We start from the raw sequence: 25,740 nt of genomic DNA, 5'->3' as shown, positions 1-25,740 counted from the left end.
CTGTGGATCTGGCATAAGACGGGGGCTAAAGCTCCTATTGGACCACTAGCGTAGGAACCTCCATATGCCATGTGTGCAGCCCTAAAAATAAAAGAAAGAAAAGAAAAAAAGCTTTTTCTGCATCTGTTGAGATGATCGTATGGTTATTATTCAACTTGTTATGGTACATCACATCAATTGACTTTGAAGATGCTGAACCCTCCTCTCTCCCTGGAATAAGTTCCACTTGGTCATGTTGTAGGATCCCTTTAATTTATTGGATTTCATTTGCTGATATTTTGTTGAAGATTTTTATGTTTGTGTTAATCAGCAATATTGGCCTGCAATTTTCTTTTTTGTGTGGTATCTTTGTCTCTATTGGGTACCAAAGTGATGCTGACATGGTATAATGCGTTCAGAAGCATTAACTTCCTGTGCGATTTTTTTTTTTTTTTGAGGAATAGTTTGAGAAGGATAGGTGTTAATTCTTCTCTAAATTTTGCTAGAATACTCCCATGAAGTTATCTGGTCCTGGGCTTTTGTTTGCTGGGAATTTAAGTCACAGAATCAACATTAGTACTTGTAATTAGTTTATTCTTATTTTCTCTTTCTTAGTTCAGTATTAAAGATTATACTTAGGTAAGAATTTGTCCAGTTCTGCAATTGGCATATTTTTCATTGGCATGTAGTTGTTCATAGTAGCACCTTAAGATCATTTGTATTTCTGTGGTGTTGGTTATAACTTTTCCTTTTTCATTTCTGATCTTACTGTTCTTGCTGCTGCTTCTGATCTTCTTTTCTTGAATCTGGCTAAAGGTTTATCAATGTTTATCAAGATTAGCTTTCAAAGAACCAGATTTTAGTTCTATTGATATTTTCTATTTAGTCTCTATTTCACTTATTTCTGCTCTCATCTTTGATTTCCTTGTAACTTTGGGTTTTTTTTTACTTTTCTGTCTCCTTTAGATATAAGGATAGGTTGTTTTAAGATTTTTGTTTCCTCAGGTAAGCTTGTATTGCTATTAACTTCCCTCTTAGAACTACTTTTGCTGCATCCATTAGGTTATGGATGCCATTTTTTTTTTCATTTGTCTCTAGGTATTTATTCTTTAATTTCTTCAGTGATCATTGATTTTACTAGATATTGTTGTAGTTTTTGTGTATTGTGTGTTTTGTTTTTGTTTTTCCTTGTAGTTGATTTCTAGTCTCATAGCATTGTGGTTCAAATAATGTTTGGCATGATTTCAGTTTTCTTAAAATTACCAAGGCTTGACTTGTGGCCTGAGAGGTGATCTATCCTGGAGAATGTTCCATGTGCAGTTGAGAAGCATGTACATTTGGCTTTTGCATAAAAAGTTTTATAAATATCAATGAAGTCTATCTGTTCTAATGTGTCATTTAAGGCCAGTGTTTCTTAATGTTCTGTTCAGATGTTCTGTCTATTGATGTAAATGTGGCCTTAAAGTCCCCCACTATTATTGTGTTACTGTTGATTTCACCCCTTATGGTCATTACCAGTTACCTTATATATTGTGGTGCTCCTATGACTGCATATATAATTTTTTTTAATATATTTAAAATTTTTTTTCCGTTATAGCTGGTTTACAATGTTCTGTCAATTTTCTACTGTACAGCATGGTGACCCAGTTACACATACATGTATACATTAATACCTTCATTGATTGACCCCTTGATCATTAGGTAATGTCCTACTTTGTTTCTTGTAATAGTATTTTAAAGTCTATTTTGTCTCATATATGTATGGCTACTCTAGCTTTCTTTTGATTTCCATTTTCATGGAATATCTTCTTCTATCCCCTTATTTTTGGTCTGTATGGGTGCCTAGATCTGAAGTGGTTGATTTGTAGACAGCACATATGGGTCTTTTCTATCCATTCCACCACACTGTCTTCTGATTGAAGGATTTAATCCATTTATATTTAAGGTAATTGTTTATGTATATTCTTATTGACATTTTGTTAATTGTTTTAGTGTAGATCTTTTTTCCCTTTTGTTCTCTTGTGATTTGATGCCTATCTTTAGTGTCAAGTTTGGATTCCTTTTTTGTATGTGTATATATTTACAGATTTTTGGATTATGGCTATCATTGGGGTATTTTCATGGTAGTCTGTATCTATTTAGATATGTGACTTAAGTTGCTGATATTTTATTTCCAATGTGTTTAAAGAATCCTGTGTTTGTATTCTCCTCTCCTCCATGATTATGTTTGATATTATATTTCACACCTAATTGTTTCATAAATCCCTTAACTGCTTAATGTGGATATAGATGACTTGGCTTTTATCTTTCAACCTTATTAGCAGCTTTCGTATATGGATGATTTCCTATCTTATGCATTTAAACTGTATGTATGCTTCTACTGGTGAGGTTTTTTTTTTATTATTTTTTGTTTGTTTTAATTCTTGTTTTTAGTTATGGCCTTCTCTTTTTCACTTAGAGAAGTTCCTTTAACATTTGTTGTAAAGCTGGTTTGTTGGTGCTGAACTTTATTAGCTTTTGTCTGCAAAGCTTTTGATCTATCAAATCTGAATGAGAGCCTATTGAATAGAATATTCTTGGTTGCAGGTTTTCCCCTTTCATCACTTTAAAATATATCATGCTATTTCCTTCTGGCCTGCAGCATTTCTGCTGGAAAATTCCCTTAAGGAAGTTCCATGGTATGATTATAGCTTTTCTCCTGCTGCTTTTAACATTTTCTGTGTAATTAAATAACAAAAATTAAAATATCAGGGTATGTTCCTCTTTGGGCTAATCCTGAATTGGGACTCTGTGCTTCCTGGACTTGGGTGACTGTTTTCCTTTCCCACATTAGAAGTTTTCAGCTGTTTTGTTTTCAGATATGCTCTCAGCACCTTTCTCTCTTCTCCCTCTGCCACCCCAATAATGCAAATATTACTGTGCTTGATGTTGTCCCAGAAGTCTATTAAACTATCCACATTTCTTTTTTCCATTTTCTGTTTAGTGTTATTGGCTCTGCTGTATTTCACCTCACTGATCTGTTCCTCTTTATCATTTAGTCTAATATTTAGTTTCTCTAGTTTTTTTTCATTTCAGTTATTTTATATCTGAATATATTCACTGGTGGTTTCTTTATATTTTATAACTGTTAATTTCTAACTTTTCACTGTATACATTTATTCTTCTCCTGAGTTCTGTGATTATGTTCACAATCATCACCCTAAACTTTGTCAGACATATTGCCTACTTCCACTTTACTTGTTGTTCTTGGGTTATATCTTGCTTCATTTAAAACATGTTCCTCTGTGGCCTCATTTTGACTAAGTTGTTATTAGTATTTTATGTATCTGGTTACATTTCCTAATCTTGGAGATGTGGCCTTCTCTAGGAGACATCTTAGGCATCCTAGCAGCACATTGCCTTCTTGTCACTTGACCTGTATGTTCTAATGGTTCCCCATGAGGGCTGCATGTGTCCTTCTTTTGTGGTGGGATGCTTATGTGGGTGGTCTGGTAGGCTGGCTTGGCTTCTGGTCTGGTTGGTTGCCAGAACTTGACTTTTGTGGAGGCTACTGGTTTCAGGGCCTGGTCAAGAGGCAGCTGACTGCAGAACTCTTGGGGGCTTTAGGGGTTGATTCACTGGTGGGCAGTGTCCAGGTTACCAGCCCACTAGTGGATAAAGCCAGGTACTGCAATTAGTGCCAGACTATAGTTCCAGACCAGAACCATCTTTGAGTCTGTTTGCAGGTCAAATGAATTTTAATGGCAAGAATAGATAATAAGCACCTATTTAAAGCTATATCATGATAAACAATATCTTAAATATATTGAACAACTAATACTTTCTAATCAATTCAGTTGATGAAACCCCAGAGGTCTGTCATTCTTCTAATTATAGATGGACTCCTAATGTTTTTAATCTTCAATTTTTTTTGAGAGAGATTCCTCTCTAGGCTTTTGGTTCTCTAAATTTCTCTTCACCAAAGACAAAGTGTCCATACTATGCATTTAAAGAAGATTATTAAAACTCTGAGATCTATTAGAATAGTGAGTATTCTTTCTTCCTGGTGATATGCAAAGTTTCAGGAGGCTTATCATAACTTGAATATTTTAAAACATTTCTTGTAAATATGGCACAAACATTTCTGGTATTGTGTATGAGTATGTGTGCAACTGATGTTGGTAGATAATGTGCATATATCCCTTTTCTATATACATTGTATTGTTATCCTATGAAGATGGCATTAAGATTTAATCGTATTTTACTGAAGAAATAGGTTATCAAAATTCAGTTATTTATGGAAATTTATTTCTTTAACTGGAAGGGTAAAATTGCAAATAGAAAAATATTTCCATTTAATGAGGTGCAAATGAACATGGTAAAATTGAATTTTAAGTATTTTGAGATTAATTTGTAGTTTCTTAGAGAAGCTGTAAAATGATAAATAGATCTAAAAACAAACATAATATTTTCATAGAATTAAAGACAGTAGTTTTACATAGATACATTGATAATCATACCAAATTATTAGACTAATATTTTTAGTCAAAATTTAACACCAAAAATATATTCATAAATTTAATCAGATTATTTTATGAAATACTTCTAAATATGTAAAAAAGTAAAAATTATGAATATAGGAAATTATTCATGTACTTTAAAATGCCAAAATAATGAACTTTTAAAATACTATAAAATTGTATTTAGATTTAGGGTTTTTTAGATTTAAATACTCAGTATGGTTATTTTTAGGCATAATATTAAAAAGGAATGCTAATATCATAAATATTTCCTATTCAGAAAATCCTATTGATAAAAATTATCTCATAATTGCAGATATCACTGGGAAGGCAAAATATAACCACTTGAAATTTATAAACTATTCTATGTACACAGTGAATTTTGATTAAATGTAGTTATATAGAGAGATCTTAATACTTCAAAGGTTGATTTTTATACTGAGAAATCTTAACACAACACTTCAAGCTAGCCTATATAGACAGGTATGTGCCATTTAATTAAGACGGTAGCTCTGTATTTGAGATTCATGTTGGTGATGTAGTCAAGTCAAAAACTACAGTTTTGAGTGCCTGCTATATACCAGCCATTTCACTACATTCTTAGATTAAAGCAATCACTCAAAACTTGCAATATAATATAGCAATCCTAATATGTGTTTCCTATTTTGAGAGAAAAGGTACCATCAGTTTTTGTCAGGAATGCATAGCCACAGAGTTAGGTTTGCCCTCCATCATGAATTTCCTCTAGAGTATGGATTTATATTTATAGGTCAGCTGAATTCTGCATATTTACAGTAGATTCTGCTTTTCTCAAGCACTGTCAATACATTTATACGCTTATTTATAAAATAGCACAGAAGATATTTGTCATATACCAAGAATATTTGTGCTATTTCTAAGTGACTGTCACAGAATGAAGTGCATCTTCCTAGAGCCTTAATTTTAACTATTAGTCCATACTTTAAAAATTTAGAGTTAAACGTATCATGGAGGAGAGTGTTAAATTCACAATGATACTTAAGATCTTTGAAGTGTTGTATATTAAATAGCATGCTTTTATAAAACCAAAGCCCAAAAGATCATCTTGGAAGCCTTCTAGTCATAAGAATGTTTACATAGTAGCATATCAATGCCTACAATGATATGTTTTTATATACAAAACATGAATTTCTGATAAATATACATAAGAGTAGCATTTTAGGATTATATGAGAAGACAGTTACTCAATTTTGAATTGCTGGTGGTCTATTCAAAGTTAGATATCAGTTTCAGTTGTTTTGCTTGAACTGAATGGAGGAAAAAAATAGCATATGGTGGAAAATAAAGATGTACAGAGAAAATATTTTGAGACTTAGCTGACATTTTGAAACTGAAACCAAACAAATTTTCTTTGGGACATGTAATTGATTAAAAAAAAAGTATTAACTGTAGAATGTTTGAGAAATCTCAAGATTTGAGGTGTCTAAAGAATATGAGTAATGTAAAAAATACTTTCATATTTTCTACTCATTATAGGATGGAAATGTAGAGGTATTGATCATTAATACAAAACTAGAAAAATGCTTTGTTTTTAACAGTGTGCATTCCATACATCTATTCACTATAAAGAAATATTAAACTCAGATTTCTAAGACTTGGGACACATTTTCAAAGGTAGCATTTAAATTATTCACTGTGAAACCATGTATAACCTTTAGTCTCACTCCTGTCAGACTAAATAAGGGTCCTCCTATCCCTCTAAAACTACTTTTAAGGATAGTAAATGACCCCTGTAGAGATGAATGGAATGCTGTTGCCTTACTGATGATGCTCACATTCTGCCTATCCCTAAGCATTAAGATAAAACCAAGAACATTAATCAACATTTTTACCAAAACATGCTTCTCTATAAAGATGGTCATGTCATCAAGCAGAGAAAATGTGTTTGCAATATTTTTTTAAAAATGTGACTCTACTATTATTAAATCTTTTATGGATGTTTTGAAGACAATATAATACAGAAAAGATCACTGGTTATAATTTTGATGATACCACACTATCAAACCTTCAGACACTCAATATTTATGACAACTATCATGTTCACATTGACCTTTGGAATGATGGCAGTAATCCCCTACAGCTAAATAAGGCAATGATACCACCAAGCCACACTAAGTGAATTAATGTTTTTTCTGATTTTTATTTTTGGCAGAACAGATTTTTCTAAAGGGTAAAATTAATCTGAGCTTATAAATACATATACACTTGCCTACTCAAATTTTGAAGTATGCAAATTGGTATATTGAGTGAGGGACAAGGAGAATTGGCCTTAGTGATTTAATCTAGCAACCTATAGTTAACTCTCAACTGACATATTGGCAAACAAAAAGAATTCTGAGTAGTCTACATACATTAATCAATGTCTGTCTTTTCTACTTTAACCAATTTGTCATCACTCATTTTTTTCTAGCCACTTTTTTCTGCCATATCATAAACTTACCCTCAATGTTCATCCTTGTCTTGAATTTTCCTGTTGGATATGTAAATGTCCTAGCTAAATAGGTGGTTCACACCTTCAGTCAGTTCTGCTGAGGGCTCTGCTCAAATCTCACCTCCTTAGAGAAACATGTGAAATAGCACCACTGCCTCCCTGCTTGTCTGTCACTTCCAGTTCTCTTGGCTGATTTACTTCTCTCCCTGGAGGTTTAGTCTTTGCCACCAGGGGAGGACTGGTTTCATTTATTTTTCTGGTGTTCCTAGTATACATTGACTGGTAGCTCTTCTTTCCTATTCAAAACCATTTTAAGAAGTAGCCCCCTCAACTACACACAGGTCTGACAATTCAAATCACTGTTTTGTATCTTTATAAATTTTCAGAAGCAAACAAGCAAGGAGAAAAATAACAGGAAAAGCAAGAACTGGCAAAACGATAGTGTTTAATGCTCTTATAATGGAGAGAAACTTGTTTCTAAAGTGTTTTGAGTTAGTAAAGAGTTCTGTACTAAGCAGACAGCATGTGAGAACTGATGTGAGAATTACAATTGGATAAGACATATAATCTAGAAAACAAAGATAAGGATTGAAAAACAAAACAAAACAACACAAAAAAACCCCTTGCCTCTGGCTACCAGTGGCAAGTAGTTTGGGCAAGTTAAAAAGAAAGCTTTAATATATCACATATGCACATTCTATTAAATAAACTCATTTGTATTTTGACCATCCTGAATGTACTTTAATGGTCCATAGCTGTGACAATTCCCTAAACCCTTTTGAGCACAATTCAAGAGATTTGTTTTTATTGAAGGAATAAGTATATACAATTTTCCTGAAATGTACCACCTGATAGGAAGTTAAAATCTAGATTTACTGTATTCTTCAGTTTCATGAAGTACTGATAGATGAAAGAATACCAAGTACTTTCATATTCATTAATCCACCTGGCAAACTTACAGCATATTTAGTTGAATTACATTAGCAATTCCAGGTGGAAATATGTGGCATTTGAACATTTGTTTTGCAAACTGCTGTAGGAAGTATTTTAAGTTCAAAGAAATGTTTCAAATCATCTGGGGGTTACTATTTTAATCCAGTGCTTGCTGAGAACCTTTATACTGTCGAATATTAAAGTTAAAAAATGGCAGTAGTGATCCATTTTCAGATCACCAATGCCCTAACAGAAAGTCATATCCTATTGCCTCACAACAAAGATCAATATCTAGCAGCCAACAGTTGTTCATGAGTCACAAAAATAAAAGCCAATCATGATAAATAAGAATTTGGTAAAGGGTCTTTAGGGTGGGGTAATGGTGGAATCTGAGAGCATGCATGAAGAAAAGCAGCTGTAGACAGAATCTCCAGGAGTTTGACTCTAAAACCAGTAATTTAACTTTGATGCTTCTCCCATCCCTGAGTATCTAAATTTTCATCAGAGACTCACTCCCAAATTAAACTCAGACTATACAACCTAAGTAAACAGTGTGCTGGTTATGCAAAGAAAGCTGAAGGTCAAGTCCCCTCCTAAAAAATAGGTCATCTAATGGATGTCCTTTCCCCCACGCAAAAGAATCACTGTCTTCTATATCACCTCAATTCAGTTCTCTCATCCTGATGGCCTCCATTAGTCAAAACACTGGTGACATGCAGGGCATATGAGCCACACAGATGTGTCTTGTTTGGCTCATAAAATAAATCAAAATTTAAATTTGACAATTTTAATTTCCTATATTGAAAAAAAATTGAAGGATATTGTCTATACGGTTACAAGTGGAGAGAACCTAACAGAACTTCTTCCCTCCTTGTACCACACAGGCCCACTTTTGTTGCCCACTAAGGCCTATGGCTCATGTTCCAACAGTCTATGCAAAAAAAAAACAGTACGAGCTTCAGTTGATTTCCCTAGTGACTTATGGTTTAGATACTGTCTTTACAGAAGAAAAAAAAAAAGTGTTCATTGTAACAGTATCACTTGGGATTAAGCCCTATATAATTCAGATTTATTTTCATTTTTATTTACTTTTTAGGGCCACCCCTGTGGCATATAGATGTTTGCAAGCTAGGGGTTGAATTGGAGCTGTAGCTGCTGGCTTATACCACAGCCATAGCAACACTGGATCCAAGCCATGTCTGCAACCTACACTACAGTTCATGGCAATGCTAGATCCTTAACCGACTGAGCAAGGCCAGGGGTCCAACCTGCATACGCATGGATGCTTGTTTGGTTCACTACTGCTGAACCCCAATGGGAATTACTCAGATTTATTCTATTAGACATAAGGTTAAAGTAAAGGATTCAAGGAAAAAGGAAAACTATAAACTGAAATAGAGTGTTTTTTTCCTTCATTCCAACATGACCATTGCATATTGGATGCTATATAGTCAACATATGAGAAAAAGGAAGATCACAAATGAAATACATGATTAAGTGTCAATACAATTTGATAACCTAGGATAAGTGACAACCTATTTTCTTAACGCTTAGAAACTTTTCAACTTATTCCACAGTTAAATATTCAGAAGTTTGCTGCTGCTGACCTTTTAGAAAATGATACTTCGGCACAAATGAAAAGCAGGATGCATTGTTGGATTTGTAGCTCTAACAGTAATGAGCAGAGCTAAATTGTTTTCTAAGGGACAAGTTTTCCTAGTCACTATAAGAGAATTAAAATACATGAGTTTTTTTTTTTTTTAAATATCAACTTAGGTCTAATATCAACAAATGTAGTTTGGATAGTTTCACTTAACTCCTTCATAATTTACGTAAAAATTTGATTTCCTCATTAATGTGTATACCTTTCACTAGCAAGAACTCAGAATGACTTGATATGATGACTGAGAAAAATAAAATGTGTAATCATGTTTCTGAGGCTATGCAATATCCACACCAATCTAGCCAGAACAACACTAAGGTCTTGAAAAAAGATTTAATATTTTGGCATCTTAAGAATCGATTTGAGATATAAAATTATAGAATAATAGAAACATTTTTTCACATTTTTACAGAAAAATAAAACTTTCATATGCACTAAACATCGTTTGCTTGATGTCAATGCTAATGATCTCTTAACACCATACAAAATACTACTTTGAATACTTAGTTTGCACAATCATCTATTTACCATCTGTATAGAAAGAAGCTCTATTGTTAAATTGCTGTGTCCTGTAAGTGTATAGTAGGCTGTATAAAGCCTTTTTATTTTTTAACTGGTTTTTAACTTTTCTGTATTTCAGATAGAATTCTAGGAGTTTTTAATGCAAACCACCCAAGAGATTGATGTTATTTACCTTGGCAATAACACAATGATGCAGAATAGAGGTAGGATAAAAGTGCCTTTAGAAAGTAATTGTTTAAAACCAAACCCTTAGAACTATCACTCCCATAGGACATATATTCTAGATCTCTTTTATTTTTATCAGTAAGACTCTATAGTTTTTCAGAAGCTTAATATCTAAGAACTTATATTTCAGGCTATATTATGTAAATTATGTAGGCAACACTTCGTTTTGTGTCTTATTTGGAATAACAGAGGTACTTACAGAACTGAGAGGCAGAATTAAAACCTGAAAGATTTTAACTGTATCCTTGTTTTGACACAGTGAAAGAAATATGGCCTAAGGACATGCTCAGATAAGGATTTCAATCTTTAATAACAATGGCCAATTTTCATGAGCCAAGGACTATCTATGGAAACTCTATTGAGATGTTTTTCACCTCCTGTATATCACTAGCATCTTCAACCTCTTGGTGGCACCCTCAGCCTCTTCCACTTTACTCCAATAGAACACTATTGTCCAGGCTGATAACTTGGCATCTCCTCTCTTCTCAATATTTTGTTCAGTCTCTCATCTGGGGTTCTAGTCATCATCTACTGAGCTATATTCTACATAGTTTACTCTTCTGCCACTCTAGTTATTCTTGCAAAATATTTTCTGCCAGTTTATACCTTACTTTTCATTCTCTAAAGAGGCAGAAAGGGAGGGTTCCAAACACTTGGATGCCAAAAAGAAAACACACACAAAAAACAAAAAACAAAAAATTCTCGTCATACTTTGTTTAAAGCTTGAGAGTATTCATAAAACAAAACATTTGTTATTTGTGACTTTTCTTTGTATAAGTGCAAGGCCTATTTTACTGAGTGTATGTAACTCTACCTGCAGGCCTTTGGGGGTCTGTAAGGCACTTGTTAGGCTAACTCCTTTGCTTACAGTTGCCCATTGCATATCTTATAGCAAAGAAGGACATCAAGATAAAATTTAATCTACTATTCAAGCTCAGTGATTTTGATAATGGAGGAAAAGGATGGTGGCAAGCAACTTCTAAATGCCCCTCAATACCATAATTCTTTCAAAGAAAGAGCCAACTTCTCCTCGCTTCCCTAGATACATTTTTTGAGCCAAAGAAACTTCACAGAAAGAATGACCAACTGAATTCATTGTTCCTTTCTAAAACCTCCTCTACCTCCCCAGAAGCACAGGATGGCCTATAATACTCAACTCAGTTCACACCTAGCTCTGGAATATGCCCTGGCAAAGGCCAGGACACATTTTCATTAAATCAACTGTGACATCCTCTTTTGAAGCAACTTTCATAACGTGAATACACTGTCACCTTTCATTTCTCAAATTTTCTGTGAGCCCACAATATCTCAACTTTAAATCCATAAAGAACATTTAGGATGCCCTTCTAATCTCTCGCCTAGATAGTAATAGCCTTTTGCCTCTGAATCTATCCACTTTTGCACAATTGTAGTGTTCAAACCATGACTTCAAACCATTTTATTGTCCCCTTCGCTCAGCGTTGCCTGTGTATTTATCTAGTTTTTGAGAATTAGTCTGAACCAGTTGTTCCAAAGTCTGAATTCCATCCCATAGATGTAAAGCAGCCAAAACCCTGATTTGGCTGGCACTCAGGGGTAAGCTTTAGATAGTTCTAGTAGAACTGTTCCTGCCCTTTATCCTTCCAGGAAGGACTTAATGCTATTAAGGAAATCAGAGTCCAGTAAAGCTTAAAAAAATAGATTTCCTTTTTTTTTTTAATTTTAAACTTAACACTACTCTCAATACTAACTTCACAGTGAAAATGAGGAGATAGAGATTTCCCACACACCCTTGCCTCCATACATGTATGGCCTCCTTCATTATCAACATCACTAACTAGAATGGCACGTTTTGAAAACATCAAGGATGAACCTACATTGACACATCATAATTGCCCAAAGTCCATAGTTTACCTTAGGTTCCCATTATTGGAATAGTATATGGATTTGGGTAAATGTATAATGACATATCCATAATTAGAATATCATAGAGTGCTTTTACTGCCTTAAAAATCCTCTTCATTCTGCCTATCTTTCTCTCACCTGCCCTTGGAAACTACTGATCTTTTATTCTCCCTATATGTTTACCTTTTCCAGAATGTCATAGTTGAATTCATATAGTATGTGTACTTATCAGATTGGTTTCTTTTACTTGGTAATATGGACTTAAGTTTCCTCCATATCATTTCGTAGCTTGAGAGCTCATTATTTTTAGTGCTAAATTTGTCTGGGTGTACCAGAGTTGATTTATCCATTCACTTGCTGAAGAACATCTTGCTTGCTTCCATGTTTGGGCAATTCTGAATTAAGCTCTATAAATGTCTGTGTGCAGATTTTTGTGCATACATAGTTTTTACACAAAGAAATTCTAGATACTCTCATTTAATAAGATAATGTTCTAAGTCTCTCAGTATACATTTTCCACTCTAATTCTAACTGCTCATTAAACATGATCTATGTACTGGGTTGAGAGCCTTCTGGTGGTGGTCAGGAATCAATGTATTTCTTTCAATGGGTTGACTTTGTGTCCTTACTACATAAGCTTGATTTTTTTTTTTTCTGGTAGTTGTGATAAAAATAAACTAGTTCAGACTGAGGGTAATATAATGAATTTGCTATCAGTATGCTGCTGAGAACAATGATCAAGGAGGGGAACAATCTAACAGATCCCAGGGTGAAAAAGAAGTTTATAGATCTCCATCTTTTAAATTTTTAATTCAAACAAATATGTGTAAAAGTGTATTAGCATGCATATTCACAAAAAGGAAAATGTCCATCCCACAGCATATAAAAATCTTGGAATGCGTGATGCAGGCGAGAAGTAATGATCATTCTATGAATGTACCTTAGTGCCTTCTATAAGGAAAATAGAGATTTTTAAAAACCTGAGTTATTTAAAAACTATACTATAGTAGAGGATATATTTAGCAATAGAGATTGTTTTAGCTATAGACATCAATAAAGTAAGCCAAAGGCAAGTTGACACACAAAACCTACCAGTGTGGTTTAATAAAGGATTTGATATGATTTATTTTAATAAGCCCTAGAACCTTAAAGAAATGGTTATTATAATGTTAAAATAGGATACTCACATGATTTGTTACTATCAATTAGAAAGATGCAAGAAAAAAGAAACTACGTTTTAATAAAACTGGAATTAATTGTTTTATTGGGATATTCCTTAGATTGTTTAAAGAAAAATATGAAAAGGTTTTCACGGATAGTGTCCTTTAGACTTTTAAGGCAAGGATGATTACACATTACATTATAATATCTGGCAGAGGTTCATTTGATCACCATATTTTTAGAAATTTAATGTGAAAAAATGTAAAATATGTAATCCCTAGATTGGTATTTATACTCCTTGTGATGACACTCAAATAACTTTGGCAGCATTCTGAGTAGTTGGCAGTTTCTACAAAATATGCCAATTAAAGAGCACAACATTACTCCACTACATCATATCACATTCTTCTTAAACATAAATATTGAACTTTCACTACATGCCACCATACAACACTGCTATGACAACATCCTTCCTGAGCTCCTTTAAAAAGTGGGATCTCAGCACAAGGAGAGGTAAAATATCATTACCATAGCTATAATTATCTGGTTGGCAAAATAAGCTTGCTCTGTAGAATTACATGTTAAACTGTTTAGTAAAATTAAATGCTTTTGTTCAGCTCACCGTATGTGTTCAAGGGAATTGGTGAACAATGAGAAAATACAGGGTAGTCTTCTAGCACACTTATATTTTGTCTCTGATTAAAAAGCAAACTTATTGTAGCATATTTAGAAAACAGACTTGTTCACGGGAGAATAGTTAAGGAAATCAAACTATAATTCTATATGCGAGACAATTTTTCTGGTCTAGTATTTTTTCCCTGTAGATATATAGGGGACTAATTTCCAGTTAATTTAAATGCATCATAATAACTCATTGATGTGATACATTTTCAAGTGAATAGGGATTGACTTTAAAAATAAACATTCAACCATATATACTTAAAATATATTTCTAGGAGTTCCCGTCGTGGCGCAGTGGTTAACAAATCCGACTAGGAACCCTGAGGTTGCGGGTTCGATCCCTGGCCTTGCTCAGTGGGTTAATGATCCAGCGTTGCCGTGAGCTGTGGTGTAGGTCGCAGACGCGGCTCGGATCCTGCGTTGCTGTGGCTCTGGCGTAGGCTGGCAGCTACAGCTCCGATTCGATCCCTAGCCTGGGAACCTCCATATGCCGCGGGAGCAGCCCAAGAAATGGCAAAAAGACAAAAAAAAAAAATATATATATATATATTTCTAAAATTTGGTATAGACACTTAAATTTGTTTAAACAGAGGCCAGCATTTTTGTGCACATTTTTGGTTGATTCCAAAGGGTGTGAAAGATGTTCAATAATAAAGTTTATGATGATTTCTCTAAAAAGTAAACAAAATTTTTCTAATACGGCACAACAAATCCATGATAAAGTGAATCAATACCAGTATTATGTATACTATAGAAAATGTCAATATAGAGGTAGGTTAAATTCCAGTCTAATAAGACACTTGAGATTCTTTTTTAAAAAGACATTAATTTCACAAAACACTGTTTAGCCAAGACAGTACAGGTCAAACCCAATGGAAGGACTGTAACAGAATTAGCAGACAAAATGAGCCACAAAATATTCTCACATTGAGAACAGTTTGAAATAAAAAACAAGACTTAGAGGATTTCCACTTCGTTACCTATGGAGAATTTTTAAATGTAAAGTTTAGTGAGACTCAGTGTTGGAGAGCAAAAGTGCTAAATAGTTATTTTGATAAGGAAAACTATTTTTGAAGGACATAATATAAATTAGGAATTAGTTACTTATGGCAGAATGAAAATTCAGATTCCCTCATCTGTTCTAAACCTTTTATTCTGTTCTCTGTTCCTAAGCACTTTCAGTTTTCTGATTCTTAAATCTGCATGTCTAATAGGTCATGGATCTTAATCCTCACCAAATTATAGCAAATTTAAATGACCAGTGCAAGGCTTACCCCGTGGTCCACTTTTTTGGAGGAATAAATTGTCTCAGCAAGATGACTAGGTACCAGTACATGTGAAAGTCACTTCTACCTATTGACAAAGTTCTAGCCAGTATCTAGATGTGTTCTTGGACTTAACTTGAGTCAAACCAATATTTCTTTTCATCAAAAGAGTATCTCATAATGTAACCCAAGTTAACTATTTTCAGGGACTAACATATTTTAAACTCATACAGGGGAGAAATTAAAGGGGAACTGTTAGTGGATTTGGTCTGAAGTTTTCATTTAGTACTTCTGCACATATCAAATCTTGAAATGAGAAATCACTCTCAGATTAAGTCATTTATAAAACAAAGCTCACTCACCATTCCGACTCTCTTCATCAATGGCAACTATGGTGGCTGGTGGTCCTCCCCTAGCTAGTTTGCAATCTAAAGAGAAAACAAGACAAAGTAAAAATGCAGGGGCAGTCATTCTGAAATTCATTCAGATGTATATTGATATTAAAAATCCTATGTTAAATTAATACGCATCATTACTTCAAACACTTTTATATTTAAAAAAATTTCACAAGAGCTACATAGATTCCATACCACATCATAACAGAGACTCTTGGTGTATCATGGAACTGTTCAATTATTTCTGAGAAAATACCAGCAGAGACCACTGGAGAGCAGAAGTCCTTCAGGACAGAGATAATGGGATGGTAATTTAACCCAAAGAAATAACATAAAGGGATGATTAACAAGGATAAATTGTAATTAAAGCTTCACAACAGAAACAAACATAATTGGACTTTAATTGTGATAAAGGGTCTAATTAAAATGAGTGAATAGAATTTTAATGTTCTAAGGAGAATAAAACAAAGACAGACAAGCAATGCTCATGAGGTTGAGATTTCATTTTTGTCATCTTACCCTCATATTGCCAGTCTGGAGTCAAAAGTATAGAGTCATCAATGGAAGCAGATCAGAAAAATGAAAGGAAGAAAGAATATATGTATATATTTAGTGAGGATTTAAAGATATAAATAGCATTATACAATAGCTGATACATCACCTAATGACTTGTGGAAATGGAATATATAAAATCCTTACATCAGACTTATGACACAGTACCAACAAGTGAACTTGATAATGTATGTCACTAACATCTTAAAAATTACAGATCAATTTGAATGTAACATAAAATACACATTTCCTATGAAAAGGTGAATAAAATTGCTTATGAATTGTCTTATTATCCCTGTGTTAAATCAAATTTGCTTAAAGCCATCCAAGTTTGTGTGCTATTTTGAAGATGATTTTAAGGCTTATTTAATGAAAATTCTGCTACATATTATGTAAATAGGCATGAATAATAAGGACTTCAGAAAGCACTATTTTATACTGTGATATATGTGCTCTCTCATATTAAGCTTTTAAAATGTCAGAAATCTACAGTTTTTCTCCCTTCATCCTTATCAATGTTAAGGAGTTTCAAGTAGCAGCATTTTTGATCTAAAATTTCTTATATTCATTACACTCCTTCCTATACCCACTGACATAGCACAGCTCCCCACCATTTGTTATTTCTACTCTTGCAGTGGTTTCCTCACTGATCTCCTAGAAGCTTTGTTCTCATCTTGCATTTATTTATTCATTTCACGAGAATTATTTTATGCATCTACATCAAAGGTAAAATAATGTCACTTCTCTTCACAAAAAAAAACTGAAGTTCCTTTGGAGTGAAGAAAAATTTCTTAAAAAGAATGTCATGGTCTCAATGCTGTTTACTTAGAATTAGGTAGCTGTGCCCTTTAGTCACATCAGAACCATTATTTTGCTAGAATGTACCTTGTATTGTTAAGGAAATTGTCACTTAAATCCATTTCTGCTTCTACTCCTGCCTGGAAAATTTCTGTTTCTCTCGGTAGAACTAGATTTTACCTATTCCACAGATACTTGCCCATACCTCTGATCAGAATTAAACTTTTACTCTCATGTTCTCTTATTATGTTCACCTTACTTTTTTATTCATCTACACACTCAAAAACTACTCAGTCAAATGAGTAGATAAATTACTATGTGCTGAACATGGGAATAAAAAAAAATCAACTCATTTCTTCAGAGATCTCAGGGAAGTTAGAGATCAGATAGAAGAAAGACTCATAAACAACCACACAGGTATGGCATGATGTGGTCTGTGAGTCAATACTTTAATAGATTTACTAACAACACAAATGATTAGAGGGCAATGCCTGCATGGTGTGGAAATGGACACATAAAGAAGGTAGAGACAATTTGTGGAAAGAATAAGGGAAACGACTAGTTTTTACGAGAAGCGATTTCTGGGGTTACTGAATACGGCTCTGTTAGTATTGAAGAGTACTGACATACTCTTTGAAATACAATTATCTCTCTCCTTCGACCCTTCCCCTCACCTCTTTGTCTCTGTCTATGTGTGTATATGTGTATGTATATATATGTATATAATATTTATAAGGTCACTGCTTTAAGATCCTCATAGCTGAAAAGTAGTCAAAAGGCATGGGATATTTATGGGTGGATATCGATAGAGGAATAGATATTTAATAACAATCAGGCAGGATAAAGGGAAAGGAAAGGAGGAGAAAGCTGGGCATAAATATACAAAAACCTCTCACCACTCGGTTACTATTAAATTTATGGTTAGACTTAACTCTGCACAGCTAAGTCAAGTACGACTTCCCATATTCCAGCCCACCCTCCCTCCCTTACATTTCCCACAGTCCTCATTCATTCTGTAGCCACAACAAACCAAATTTACATTAACCGTTCCAACTGCTGAAACATCCTTCTTCATCTTCTTACCTAGTTAACTCCTATCTCTGTCAAAAACCTGGCAAAGAATCACCTCTTCTAGAAAAGTTTCCTTATTGTTGAGTCTAGGCTAAATGCCACTTCTCTATACTCCTTCAATATATACTATATTCCTGTGGGAAAATTTCTTCAAAGAAATATACAATGTGTGTTTTGTTTCTCCCCAAAGCTCCTTCTGATTGAGTCTGTGTCATATTCAGTCTTGGTAACCTCTGAACCTGGTTGATCCTGAATGTTTGTTGAATTTTTCTGATCTATAGTCAGTCCAGCTGCAATCTCTTATTGAACATCCCTTCTTGAGCACTGCCGAGACGTCTGTTCTTACTATGACCTTGCCAACAGAAAGGGCCCAGGAATAAAGGTGTAGATATAATTCCTCCCAGTCAGACTTCTTTAGATGAATTTCACTATGCTTTATTCTTCTAGCAGGTTCAAAAATCCCACAATAAGACTTTTTTATTTTCATGCCCAACTAATAACCTTTATTCTGAATCAAAACAAAAATTATGCAAAAATTTTAGACAACGCTAATGAGGAGAGGCTCATAAAAATAATCTATTAATAGTGTTGTTCACTACAGCCAAAGTATTTGCTTTGGAATGATATGTTCATGAAAGTATAATTTTGAAATGTACAAAACTATTTTTAATAAAAAGTGTATTCAGAACTGCCTTGAAAAAATAATTTTGCATGGACTAGCCAGTGTGTATTATATATGCAAAATACCCAAGTGGAAATCAAAATGAAAGCTAGAAAGCAATTTGGGGGCTGGATGAGCCTATTCTCAATGGTCTATGGAAAATCTGTCTGCCACAGGAAAGACAGGTTAGCTGATGACGCCTATACCTTGGAAATGAACTCCTGTAATCTATTTAATTTCACCCTTGACTGTTCAGGTTAAATCACAAATTCATTGTTTTTGTGCCTCAAATTTCTAACCTCTCAGGCCTCTACTCGAGTCCCATATCCAATTTGTTGTAAAGTACAGGATATGAATACAAATACCTGAATGCCCAGTGTGATTTATTTCTGCAAATTTGTCAAGCTAAAAATAAGTCATATATATTTCTATATATGTTTAAATTACATGCAACAAGTCATATTTAAAACTTAAAAAGAGTAAGATGTGTAATAACTGGTTTCAAAGGTACTGAAACTGTGATAATGCTGTTCTTATTGTAGCCTGAAGCTTAAGAGCATGTTCCTCTGTAAAGGTTAAATCCAGAATTGTCCAAATATGTCCATTCCTTACTAGGAAGGGAAAACAGCCAGGAAGAGCTTATTTCCATCTTTAGCTTAGTCTCAAAACTTTTATTTAAAGTCAAATAGTGTCTTTTTAATAAAATTTCAACTATACTGATTTTTATTTTTTTTTACACATTAACATGGCAACTGCCATCAACATGACTAGTATATTGTACTTCTTCGCCAGACCTCTTTTGAATTCTACTGTTCAGAGAGCTTATGTACTTGCAATATCAAAGGAGCCTTAAATTTACCACTTCAAAATGAACTCTAGTTGCTATCACCAGCCCATACCTGGCATCTTCTAGTAGGTATGATTTCAGTGAATGGCACCATTTTGCATCAAGTTGCATAAAATGGGAATCAGGGGAACACCTTTGAGCCTGTCCATCTCCCTTGCTTTTTTATACTGAAACCCTCAATACATCTTGAATTTAATCCTTACCGAAGAAACTTGATATCCACTTACAGATTTCAATTTCTGATGTCACTACACTAATCCAATCTCTTACCTATTCAAATAGGTTCTCTTACCTGTTCACCCTACAGGTCATCTTGTCCTATACTTTAATTTTCTATCTTTAACCACAGGATTTTTTACAAATAAAAACTTGCTTATTTTTTAATGATGTGCCCTTGCATTTAGGTTGAAACAAAATTTTACGACCTCTAACTCTGCACAGTAGGATTTTAGAATGAAAACCAAAATATATGGCCTACAAGGTCCTGCAAAACACAGCCTCCTCCTTCCTCTCTAGTTTCATCTATTTCCATGTTCTCACTTAGGCTCTGGATTCCAAACAGATTTTTCTTTTTTTTACTCTATGTTCCATCCTGAGCTACTTCGAGATCTTTCCATATTTCTAGTTTCTCACCTTCACACTCAACTCATAATTTACTTTCATATCGTTTAAATTTTAATATGTGCTTCACCTTCTCAAAGATTATTTCTGATCTCCAGGTTCCCTGATACATATTTCGATAACTCTGCCTCCTAATATCAGTTTATGAATATCTGGTTCCTTGCTGACAGAAAACACAATGATGATCTAGATCTTGTTTCTGTTTCTCAGAATTGTATTCATAGGGTAAATTCTTACCATGTCGTTGACTCTCAGCAACTATTTCTTGAATGCACAAATGAAGAGCCTCAACCAAACTTCCAACAAAAATTTCTAAAAGCCCTCTACAACCTAAGCTTTTTTTTTAATCTTTGAGATGTCATTGCCTTTATTAGCTCCTTATGATTATCAGTGAAATATTTTAGCACCTATCAGAGTATTTGATACATTATTATAATCATTCAGTATATTTGTTGAAAGGGAATATCCACCTCATGACAAATGGATAAAATAACCAATTAAATCATTAGTATTTGCCATTTCAAGTCTTTCGGGGGAGATGTTTAAAGTGTTAAAGAAATTGATTTCTAACACGTTATATAGAGTTGAAAAAAATGTGCTTTGAAGTCGGGAAACTAACTTTACATCTTTGCCTTTTAATACTTGTGTAAAATTAGATTATTAACTCCTTACACCTCAGTTTACATAAATAGGTGTAATAGTATAACTACCTCATAGATTCATTACAAGTATAAATGAGATAAATCTATAATAATTTCTTAGAATAGTGCCTGCCAAAATGTATAGGCAGAATAGATGCACCTTTAAATTTTAAACTATCATTATTTTAGGAGGGATATATTGGAGAATCACTTCTATTTTTTTCCTTTGATCAAAAGATAGTAGAGAGTCTGTTGGTTTTCCCTAAACTTCCAGTGAGGGCTGATCTTACTACGTATGTAATTGTGAAATGCATTTTCATTAACAGTAAAAGCAGTCATATGGTTTATCACTGATAATCTGTATGGACAGAAAAATGTCAGAATTCTTACTCCAGATATCAATCTACAACACTATCCTGGAATGAATTTACTAGAGGCAAACAGAGTCCTTGAACTCCAAGTTTAAGGAAATAATAAGCTGCTCACAGTCACCCACTGGCCCCATAATAGTCTGCAAATTCATTGGTGTCCAAATGATCAAGAAGAAAGATTATGAAAGAGACATTTTCTGAAACCTCTACTCTTCTCAACACATTCTCTATTATTACTTTGGATACTCAAAGTCATCTTGTCTCTCCTGTTTAGAAGCTTTCATTTTCATGAACACATGCTCTGAATTACTTATTTCAAAGCAATTTGGCCTCTCATTCAAAAGAGTGCTGTGCTCTCTTTAAATTCCATGCTGTACAAACATTTTCTTTCAATTTGCTTGTCACAAGCAGCAACAGTGGGACTATCCTCATTTGTTCTGTTGATCTTTGGAATATTCATTTCCAGGAAATTACAAAAAGGAGTGAAATTTTAAGACAAAACTCCTTGTTTTACATTTTGACTCTCATCCAAAAGAAAAGGAGCTCGAGTTTGAAATTTATAAGATCAATAGAAACATACTCTAAGTTGTACCACCTAAAGCTACAGTCAACAAAGACATGGAGTTAGAGCATGACTGAAGAAAAGCAAAATGAACTGAGTAAAAGTCATTTTCAATTCAAGAGTAAGATATTAGCATAAATAGATTTCAAATTTGACCATAGTGGTAAGAAGGTATATTTTATGATGCCTAAGAATCATCATTAAACAGATCACATAATTTGATTAAGATGTTCCAACAATATGATCTAATAATACCCCTGAAGGCATTGATGGTTATTGCTGTACATCACTGTCTTCTTTCATTGGGACAATTTACTGTAGAGGTCATGCCTTCTACATTTTTTTTTTCAAAAGTTAGTATTTATTACATTATTCTAATTGGTCTATCAACAGTTGACTTGCATATGGATGGTACTTGGAAAGAGAAACCTGTTCTCACTCTTAACTTAATGGATCCAAGTAATAGACAAAAAATAAAAATATAATAGCTATAGGAAGAAGGCAGCGCAGGAAATAAACTGTACAAATCTGAACAGAAGACCAAGTAATATTTTTAAATTTATTTTTTATCCTGTAAATATTACTAATTATTTCATAATTTCATGTAAATACATTGTCACATATGTTATAATCTATATCTAAATGTAATTTTCTTAATTCATACTGTGTGAGTTAGAAGTTCTTCCAGTTTTCTTTCCATTGATGGCGGCAGTTTTTCCTTGTCCAAACTTCCATCAGGTGATCATGTCTACATTTGAGGAATTTGAGATGGATGAAACAGTTCTTCATCCAAGAGCTATTTTACCGCTGACATTAGAAGCAGCAGCATGGTATTGTAGTTATGGACATGATCTTAGGAAACAGACTATCTAGGTTCGATACTGCCACATTTTACCACTCGTTAGCTTTTAAGATCTTTGGAAGTTACTTACACTCTTTAGCTCAGTTGCATTAGTTGTAAAACTGAATTATTTTACGCAATAGTGACCAGCATATGGGTGTGCTTTATAAGTTAGGTAAATTCTATTGTAACCAAATGAGCTAATCACAGGCAAAATTTGTATATCTCTCTACATTTTAAATGTAATGACTTGTACATATTTAGTAGTTTTTTACACTTTTCAACATTCAAAAGAGAGTCATATTTTATTAGCAGACCAAAATGTTATCATTTTTGGTGTGCATTTAACATACGGGAATAGTAAATGACACATTTAATTATATGACCACAGATTGTGAAGGATACATAGTTATATAGTTACAACTAAATCATGCAGAGGATCTCCTTTATAAAATTATAAGAGGAATGCCTATAACTAAAATAAAAATTAAAACCCTGTCTTGATAATCTAAAGTAGACTGCATACCCCTTCTAAAAGATGTTTGCAAGATCTTCGTTTCTGTCACAAAATCTTTCTAAAAGGCTTTCTTGCCACTGGTTAGCTTGTCCTACCATATTATCTAATTTGTCTTTATGTTTTATAATTGAAATAGAAAGGAGAAAGGAAAGGATAAGGTTTTTGTGTCAAAGAAAAATTATTCAAAAAACACTTTATGGGAGTTCCCGTCGTGGCTCAGTGGTTAACGAATCCAACTAGGAAGCATGAGGTTGTGGGTTTGATATTTGGCCTTGCTCAGTGGGTTAAGGATCCGGTGTTGCCATGAGCAGTGGTGTTGGTTACAGACGCAGCTCAGATCCTGCTTTGCTGTGGCTCTGGCATAGGCCAAAGGCTACAGCTCCAATTTGACTCCTAGCCTGGGAACCTCCATATGCCACGGGAGCGGCCCTAGAAAAGGCAAAAACACCAAAAAAAAAAACTTTATGAAAAGCAATTAAAGAATTTAAATTCATATTTTTGAAAGCTATTTTATTTTCTAATTATTCTTAATGAAGTAGCTCGGAGGAAATTCTCAATCATGATTCTTACTTAGACACTCAACAAGGTCAAAAGATAAAAGCTGCAGCACCAACAACACCGTTTAAAACTGCACTCTTACAGTCTACTTGGAATTTTTAAATTGATTTTATTTTCCACAAGACAATTATGAATATCTAGGCTGTTGGTAAAAAAGCAAATTTATGGGTTAAGTTGAAAGGAAAACATTTTAAGCAATTTATTACTTATAAAATTAAAGACTATATCAAGGCAAATATCACATCTGTTTTCTACCTCCCCCAGTTTTACTAAGATATTGATATATACGTATTTTAAGGTATACAATGTAATTATTTGATAGATGTGTATACTGTAAAATGATTATCATAATTAAGTTAACTCTATCATAATCTTGTGTAATTACCCTTTTTTTTGTGTGGTGATAACATTTGAGATTTACTCTCTTAACTTTCAAGTATATAATACAATACTGTTAACTGTAGTCATCATGTTGTACATTAAATCCTCAGATTTAATTTTCATGCCAAATCACTCTGCCTAGGATTATTCATCTTAGACCCAGAAGATCGTTGAATGTTGAATAAAAGTGGTGAAATTGAATATAATTTGCCTTGTTCCTGATTTTAGAGGAAATACTTTCAGCTTTTCACCATTGAGAATAATGTTAGCTATGGGTTTGTCATAAATGCTCTTTATTATGTTGAGATAGGTTTCTTCTATACCTACTTTCTGGATGTTGCCATAAATAGATGACAACATAAATAGATGTTGAATTTGGTCAAAAGATTTTTCAGCATCTATGGAGATGATCATATGTGGTTTTGTTTTGTTTTTAATGGCTGCACCTGCAGCATATGAAAATTCCCAGGCTAGGGGTCTAATCAGAGCTGCACCTGCTGGCCTAGACCATAGCCACAGCAAAGAGGGATCTGAGCCCTGTCTGCAACCCTCACCACAGCTCACCTCAATGTCAGATCCTTAATCCACTGAGCAAGGCCAGGGATCAAACACACATCTCCTGGACACTAGTTGGGTTTGTGACCCACTGAGCTGTAATGGGAACTCCAGATCATATGGTTTTGATTCTTCAGTTTGCTAATGTGATGCAGCACATGGACTCATCTGTGGATACTGAAAATTCCTTGAGTCTCTGGGTTAAAGCCCACTTGATCATGGTGTATGATACTGTTAATATGTTGTTGGGTTCAGTTTGCTGATGTTTTGTTGAAGATTTTTGCATCTTTGTTCATTAATGTTATTGGCCTGTAATTTTCTTTTTTTGTGTGGTATCTTTGATTTTTTTTATCAGGGTGATGGCGACCTCACAGAATGAGTTCAGAAGTGTTGCTTCCTCTGCAATTTTTAGGAATAATTTCAGAAGGACAGGTGTTAACTCTTCTCTAAATGTTTAGTAGAATTCACTTGCGAAGTCACCTGGTCCCAGAATTTTGTTTTTGGGGAATTTTTAAAGACGGATTCAATATTAGTACTTAAAATTTCTTGATTTATATTTTTTATTTCTCCTATTAGTCTTGGAAAATTGTACCTTGTAAGTATTTGTTCATTTCTTCTAGGTTGGCTATTTTATTGGCATATAATTACCTCTTAAAAGCTTTTGTATTTATGTGGTGTCAGATGTGATTTCTCCTTTTTCATTTCTAATTTTATTGATTTGAGCCTTCTCCCAATTTTTCTTACTGATTTTGTCTAAAGCTTTATCAAAACTATTTCTTTTCAGTGAGCCAGCTATTGGTTTCCTTATCTCTATCTCATTTATTTCTACTCTGATGTTTGATTTCTTTCCTTTTAGTAACTGGGTTTTGTTGTTCTTTCATATATATATATATATATATATATATATATATATATATATATATATATTTATATCATCTGCAAGTGATGATATAAATTCTTTCCTTTTAGTAACTGGGTTTTGTTGTTCTTTCATATATATATATATATATATATATATATATATTTATATCATCTGCAAGTGGAGACAGCTTGTCTTCTACTTTTCTGATTTGAATGTCTTTTATTT

At 33.6% G+C, this 25,740-nt stretch overlaps 1 protein-coding gene across 6 annotated transcripts in view; it reads right to left on the bottom strand.

The window, feature by feature from the left end:
• The window catches only part of PCDH15 (protocadherin related 15), a 734,454-nt gene that overhangs the window by 587,122 nt on the left and 121,592 nt on the right, over positions 1-25,740 (bottom strand). For all 6 annotated transcript variants that reach the window (XM_047760762.1, XM_047760764.1, XM_047760769.1 and 3 more), the window contains exon 2: positions 15,645-15,710. In XM_047760762.1, the coding sequence (XP_047616718.1) occupies positions 15,645-15,710 (66 nt within the window). The remainder of the gene's footprint in view (positions 1-15,644; positions 15,711-25,740) is intronic.

This window comes from Phacochoerus africanus, chromosome 15 (genome assembly GCF_016906955.1).
Source record: "Phacochoerus africanus isolate WHEZ1 chromosome 15, ROS_Pafr_v1, whole genome shotgun sequence".
NCBI classification, from domain to species: domain Eukaryota; kingdom Metazoa; phylum Chordata; class Mammalia; order Artiodactyla; family Suidae; genus Phacochoerus; species Phacochoerus africanus.
The sequence above is the reverse complement of the archived record's forward strand: the minus strand, read 5'-3'. Positions and strand labels throughout refer to the sequence as shown.